The sequence below is a fragment of the Populus trichocarpa genome, chromosome 2 (genome assembly GCF_000002775.5).
Source record: "Populus trichocarpa isolate Nisqually-1 chromosome 2, P.trichocarpa_v4.1, whole genome shotgun sequence".
Lineage (NCBI taxonomy): Eukaryota > Viridiplantae > Streptophyta > Magnoliopsida > Malpighiales > Salicaceae > Populus > Populus trichocarpa.
This window is the reverse complement of record NC_037286.2, coordinates 12,897,026-12,904,650: the sequence shown is the minus strand read 5'-3', so window position 1 is coordinate 12,904,650 and position 7,625 is coordinate 12,897,026. Positions and strand designations below refer to the sequence as shown.

Here is a 7,625-nt window from a genome sequence, read left to right as displayed (position 1 = left end):
TCAAATACAAAATTCCTTTCTAATCTCCATCTTTTTGCAAGGGTAAGATGTTTCCTCGTTGTCCCTTTATCATTGACTTTAAGTGAATAACGACAAAGTTGCATTAACTCTTAAATTAAAAATAAAAATTTCCCATCCAATAAAAGAAGAAGAAGAAATTGATAGAACATAGGCCAGGTTCATTTTCCTAGAGGTTCCATCCATCGTAGAGTTTTGCTAATCTAGATAGATTTGGATTTGATTTTCATATATTTTATCTGAACAACTAGGGTTTATACATCCAATTACACAAGACAGCCATAAAAATATATTTTCTTAGATACATTGAGATAACCTTATTTTTAACGACCACCTTGTATAACAACCTAATGGATTCGAAGTCATATCGAACATGTACCTCTGTCTTGTTCGTGGAGGTCGGTCCACATTAAATAATAATCCTACTTCATATTTTAACCTGATACCTAACCTTACTACCAACAACAACAACACATGAGGCTGGATGGACACAACTAGGGGTTCTGTAAACCTTTGTTTGGCAGCTTTGACATAGAAAAAAGTGCTGTCTGGCTACTGGACCTGCTCGAACGCAAGAGTTTGGTAGCCTGTGCCCACTACGAAGAAGAGTTCAATAAACAATGGCACAGAAAACAGAGGGAGGTAGTTGAGAGAGGAGCAAAGAGAGATGTCGCTGCATAAACACTCTATTTGGCTGCTCCAGCAAACTTTCTTACATAGATGATAACTATATTAAGAGGCAATTACGAAAGCGCAGTTCACAGATATTCACTAAAACGCGGTGCTAAAGTAGGTCTTAGCAACGTTATTACACAGGATTTGCTGCACCTTGTTGTTCATGGGCCCAACACAACGTGGTGTTTTAAACTGGCTAACAACAGTTCCTAATCCTAGGTAATGCTCCAAAATCTTCAGGAAGGTTCCTCTCCAAACGACTCGGAGCTCGAGGGGTCCAATGGTTTTGACCTTTCGTGAACTGACATAGCCTGCATCAACAAAGGATCGGTCCAAGCAATTGCAACACTCTTGCAACACCTCCTCGCTAGCTTCGCCACTAATTTCCAGAAAGATAACATAGCGGCCAGGGTCTGTGGATACTTCAACCAGACTGCTGAAGTCAACTACTTCAAGTTTTTCCTCAGCTAACAGCTTGCCAGCTTCTTCTACAGACAGCTGCAAATCTTTCTCGGTGTTCTTATCAATGTTTATGGAAAGGATAAGGTTCCTCCTGCATACAAATTTAAGCTCTGGGGTTGAGTTATGGAAGCCCATAACCCTCACCACATCTCCCAGCCTGTACCTGTACAACCCTGCAGTTCACAATCAATATCAAAATTAAATAAAAGAAGTTCTCCCATGGTGTGGACCCGCTTTATTTTCAATCACATAACAAAATATGTCACATTGACATTGAATGATTCAATTTCCTATCTATGTTTTAAATAAATAAAAACGTTGACAGGTCGAAGTTCAGAGCAAAAGATTACAATAAGAAATACTTGCAGATCAGTTGTTAATTTCCCCCCTTCCAATACCTAAAATGCAAGACTTCTATAGTATCATTTTAATAACCCACAAGTCACTTTCGTTTTGAGAGAAAATGTGATAAAAATTATTTTTTAAAATATTTTTTATTTAAAAATGTATTAAAATAATATTTTTATTATTATTATTATTTTAAAATTATTTTTAACATTAACTTATCAAAACAACCCTAAACACTAAAAAAATTAGTTTAAAATAAAAAAAAATTAAATTTTAATAAAAAATACAACCTTAAAAAGGGCTAAAGACCATAAAGAAAAAACATCATGGTGTTTTTTTACTTCAAATTATTTTTTTTAGTGTTTTAGATCATTTTAATATAATATGATGATATCAAAAATAATTTTTTTTAAAATAAATTATTTTAATACATTTATAATTTACTAATAAAAAAAATACTTTAAAAACCAATCTCCATCTCTAAATAGCATCTGCAAAGAAGACAACAGAGAGTACTCACCCAAGCTTAGACGGATCAACAGATAAAGCAAAGCTTCTGCAGTAGTGAATTCAAAAATTGTTGAAAAGAATGTAAAAGACGGGGCTATTGGCCTGTTCTGGATAGGCATTTATATAATGGAATGGAGTTTCAATCTTCAATTCATGTCAACATTGTGGATACGCAGCAAGCAATTATTGACCCCAACAAATAATTTCAAAGAAGAAGTAATCTAAGAGGAAAAACTGCGAGTACCTGCAAAATTGGTGACGACGATCTCATAATCTTCACCAATCTTGACTTCAGTCAGACCCACTGGCTTGGATTCCTTATACATGCACTCAGCGTTGTCCTGAAGAGGAATGAATTCAAAATATCCAATATTAGGAAGTACAGCAAAAGTAGCCAACTCAGGGGGCAATTTTGGATTGACATTCGCTGCAATCCACCCTTCTGAAGAACCATAATCAGCACTCATCAATGGCAGCTCCCCTGCATAGTGCCTCAATTTCTTCAGATAAGGCTCCATTGACCCAGTCATTATCCCATAGATGTACTTAGCATTGGGGAATAATTCTGGTATTAAACCATACCAATTACTCAATCCTGAGCATTTTTTATAGATTAAATCAGCCAATTCAGGGTTTGGCCTAAGCAGTTTCCGCATTGCCATTCTGACAGAAAGGGCAGTGACTCGGCTGCTTAGTTCCCCATCACGTATATCATTGCAGAGCTCCTCCCAGACTTGTTCAAATGTCCGGAATGCAAGGACAATGCTATGAGCAAACGTAGAGAACACAAATTGAATTTCTTCGCGAAAGAGTAGCCCGCATAAGAGATGGCAGTATAATGATTGGTGGAAATCAGGACCAAATATTACTTCATCAGGGCTGCAGCATTGGAACTGAATTGCCTTCATTCCACTTTTGTATTTCGAATTGCGGAAGAGATTTGTTGTGGCAGTTCCTGCACCTAAACCCCCTTTTGTTTTCCCTGGCTTGCTGCTGTAGACAAACTGTAATGACTTTCCTTTCTCCAGTGGGAATTCTCTGCATTATACAATCCTCCTTGCGTCAACAGCGAGCTAATAACTAAACCTTGTTTCTTAATTATTTAAACAACAGATAACAGAATCCATATTATCCAACAAAATAGTCTCATCTTCTAGCAAAAATATAAAAAGTTCTGTATAATGGGGGGAAAAAACAAACTAAAAAGCTCTTCTAATAAAAGACAATTCCTTGCTAATACCTGTTTCTGAAAGCAAAAGAAGTTCTATATATCTGCAAGGTGTTTTCCATCAATTCATCGTTGAAAGGTACAAACTTTCTCTTACCCTGAGTAGTGCCAGAACTGCAAAAATTCAGATTTTCTCGAAAATTAGAGGCTACGCTTACACGATTCCAAAAACAACTAATTGAAATCATGAAATATGCATACCTCAAAGACATGTCAGATATGGGTTTCCCAGTGAGAACAGAAGAAGAATCACCTTCAGCAATTCTGTGAATATAAGCTTCCAAGTCTTCGTGAGTAACAAGTGGAACACAAGACTTGAAACTCTCAGGGTCAGACTTTCCATTAAGACCCAAGTTCTGCAAATACTCAGCAGATCCATTCTCTTCCAAAATCTTCTTCAGAGTTTCTCTCTGAACACCTCCAGCATCTTTAGTCAATGCTTCAAATTCCTCTATCACTTTATTAGTGTTAATTCCTTCCATTTTTTTCTCTAGCATCCTCACTTACCCTTTTGAAAACTGCAATCAAAACATCAAAAAGAAAGAAGAAAACATATTTTAGCAGTCATATAATAATAGTACAGTAAAGGATAAATGATCAAGATCAAGCTTGTACAATTGTTATCATTGAATAAAACGACAAATAAGGTTGGTCGATCGGTACTTGCAAATCAAACAGTGAGAATATACAGAAGGTAGACATGGACATGGGGCAAGAAGACAAAAGCTATCTATGGTACATTCATTTAACCAAAAACACTTGAAAGTGCAATGTTTTTAGCACATCACTTCGGAGCAGAAAATACAATGGACAAAAATGGAATTCAATACGTTGAATCTTTCACGGATTACTATTTTGTGTCCCAGTAAATCAAAGACCTCCGACAAACGCAATTTCCAGTTACTCTCAAGTCTCAAACGACCATAATAAAAGAAGAGGCAAAAGTCAAAATTTTAGTTTATTTTCTTTATCTCAAAGTTTTTCTCTGCAAATTCAATAAAGAGAAAACATGGAGGAACTCAAAGGTTGGCTAAGAAGAGATATAGAAGAGAGAGTCAAAATCTATAAGCAGCAGCAGCAGGTTTGTAAAGGAGATAAGATTCACAGGGATAAGTGTAAAGCTTTCGTTCTTCTTTTTGACGATGGTCAATTATTTGGTCAACGTTCGGAAAATTTCCAGGAAAACGTTTCTTCCGTCGATTGCCATGAAACAAAATGCAAAGGATTTACATGTACAAATGAGCTCAAGTCCCTACATAGTTTCCTGTTACAAAGAATATGAAACAGAAAACAAAACAAAAGGGACTATTTTTGTAAAAGACGAAAAAGAAACAAGAAGAAAGTTAGACAGAAAAAAGAAAAAAAAAATCCATAAGCAACAACAGCGAAAGCCAAAGGTTCTTTTATGATTGTAAGAGTGAAAATTAAACAGAATCAAGATTCAAGACAGACAAACCAAATTATCGTAAAAAAGGAAAAGAAATGAAGCAGCAGCAGCAGCAGCAGCAGAAGAAGAAGAGGAAGAAGAAGAAGAAGAGAGACAATACCTTTGACAGAGAAACAGTTTGTTATTTATAAGGGAAACAACAGGTGGAAGTGGAAGAAGAGAAGTAGGGGGTGTTGTTACTGTTTCGCCGAGTTCTAAGCTATCTTTGTTTTACTCTCTGTCACTCTGCTGCAGGTGTTTAAAACTTAAAAAGACATTGGAGAGAATGTAAGCTTTAAGGAAATCAAATGCAGAGAGAGAGAGAGAGAGAGAGAGAGAGAGAGACTCTATGCGGTTTGTTTTTGGGAGTTTTTGATGAGTAGTAGATTCTGTTTTTGGGTGGTCTGTTTTATAGGCAATTACTATGCTCTACTCTCTATATGCCTCCCCCTCCTCAACTGCCGTCCACTTCTTCCTACTCTTTCCCTAATTCCCATTATCGCCTTTACTTTTCTATTATATTACGGGAAAAAAACAAAACAAACAGTGCCTAACCTGGGTGCTTGTCAAATGACGGTTATGGCCTTGGTGAAGTCGAGGAATTGGTCGCCAACTTGCCATTTCTGTAATTATTGCCTGGTGTCGTGGCATGTTTGGTAACGTGCTATTAGATTTTTTAGAAATATATTAAAATTGATTTTTTTAAAATAATTATTTTTAATATTATTATATCAAAACTATTTAAAAATATTAAAAGAAATTAATGTATAAAAAAATTATTTAATTTTTACGAAAATATTTTTCAAGGTGAAAACAAATCAGCCTGGTGCATATTAATTTTACTCAATATTCTAGTACCGATTAGGGATGATTATTTTCGGTTCGGTTCGGTTTTTATCAAAAAAAGCAACCAAATCGAAACCGAACCGAAACCGGGTCAAACCGACCAGTTTCGGTTCAGTTCGGTTTGGTTTTTTAGGGCAAAAACCGGTTCAAACCGGTTTGGCTCGGTTTTTCTGGTTTGGCTCGGTTTTCTCGGTTTTTTCCGGTTTTAGCTTGGTTTTTTCGGTTTTTTGCTTATAAAACCGAACCGGCCAGTTTTTTCAAAATTTTAATTGGTTTAATCGGGTTTTTTTTTCGGTTCGGTTTTTTCAGTTATTTTTTTTCCAATTTTCTTGATTTAATCAATTTTTTGATTTTTTTATTCATCCTAGTGCTGATTCTAAAGTGGATCCAAACGAAAAGCATGGATTCTAACTTAACATTGAATTTTGATGATGATTATTATTTTTTTATAATAAAAAATTCCGTAAATTCTCGTCTCGGCAAGTGATATTTTTGGACATCACTAAGATTTCTTCCCTTTGAGAAATTTTATCTGTGATATTATACTGTATAATCTTAGTTTACTTAATAAATTCGTACCTTTATGTGATAACCACCTTCCCTTAATTAAAGGCTGAAAAAAATATTAGTACATGGAGATCGTGTCTGCGTTTATAGAAGTGTTATTAGTGTTTTAAAATACGGTAAAGGTTATTTTTTGAAATGTATTTTACTTATAAATATATTAAAATAATATTATTTTTTATTTTTAAAATTATTTTTTAATATCATCACATTAAAATAATTCAAAAATTAAAAAAAAATTCAAGATTTTTAAAAAATATAATCCAACCGTAATGTCAACCAAACACTTATTCATCTCAATTCCCAACTACCCATAAACTTCAAACAATTGCTTTTCAAATATGCGTGGTGTTATTTTTACATTATTTTGATGTGTTGATATTAAAAATAATTTTTTAAAAATAAAAAATATATATTATTTTAATATATTTTTAAATAAAAAATATTTTAAATTAAAATTATTACAACACTTCCGGATACGACCATCACCGACAACAATAGTGGGATTACCTCGTGGAGTTTGTGGCATTTATTGTTGGGTTTGTTTTTAATCAAAATCATGGATCCAAAACCTCTAGCGTGTGTGTGTTATATAGTCATCGCTTCTCTCAATAAATAAAACTTAAGAGATGGAAGTCAAATTAAATTACAATTAAGGTTCAAAAAGTAATTAAATCGCAATAGATTGAAGAATGTGAAATGGAAAGTCTTCTCGTCTAAATGTCTACCATCGCCTTCTCAATACGTATCTGACCAAGAATTCCATCTAAAATATGTCAGTATTGTTGGTGCCGTTGTTAAACAAATCGTTGATCCTTTCATTTGAATTTGACTTCATGTTAAATATTTTTATTATGAATTATATATTTATTTTATAATGATTCATTAAAATATTTTAAAAATTCAATATATTTGATTTTTTATTTAAAGGGATGTTACATAAATCTTCACTTGAATAATTTTAATTATTTTTATTGCATCAATTATCAGCTTATTATTCTTATTACCATCTATAAACTCATATATATTACTAGAATTATAAGTTGAGTCAATCATCTTATCTAACATGATTTTTTTAAGGAAAATGGAGTTCTTTATGTGCAAACCAATTTCAATATTTCTTGATGAACCTTATTTTAAGTAAATGCTTCATCACAACATCTTTATGATGAAAAATTTTTGTTTACGCACTTGTACATGAACATCTAATTTCACCCTCATTAAATATTCTTTGGATTAGAAAATACAATATTAATAAAATCTTCAATATTTTTAAGAAAATCTTGTCTATACAACATTCACTTGACTCATAATACTTTCAAAAACGATCATTCATTACTTATGAAATCTATATAAAACATTGAAGACAACATTTACTAATAATATAACTATCAATAGCAAATTAATTTTTTTATTAAAAATAAATTCACAATCCAATAATTATCAAACACTTCATTTGTTGAAACATATTAAACTCTAATTGGTATCAATTCCACACAAATTCAAATTTCCATCAAAATCTCAACTAAACAATAAATTTTTTTTTAA

The 7,625-nt window shown here is 33.1% G+C and overlaps 1 protein-coding gene across 1 annotated transcript; it reads right to left on the bottom strand.

The window, feature by feature from the left end:
• Positions 1-688: 688 nt before the first annotated feature.
• LOC7497237 (jasmonoyl--L-amino acid synthetase JAR6) lies at positions 689-5,062 on the bottom strand. The gene is made up of 5 exons (XM_002301363.4): positions 4,789-5,062; positions 3,443-3,759; positions 3,254-3,355; positions 2,258-3,051; positions 689-1,328 (listed from the first exon to the last, which is right to left on the bottom strand). Exons 2-5 carry the CDS (start codon positions 3,736-3,738, stop codon positions 790-792), a joined length of 1,731 nt encoding a protein of 576 aa, XP_002301399.4. The 5' UTR covers positions 3,739-3,759; positions 4,789-5,062; the 3' UTR covers positions 689-789.
• Between the last annotated feature and the right edge of the window lie 2,563 nt (positions 5,063-7,625).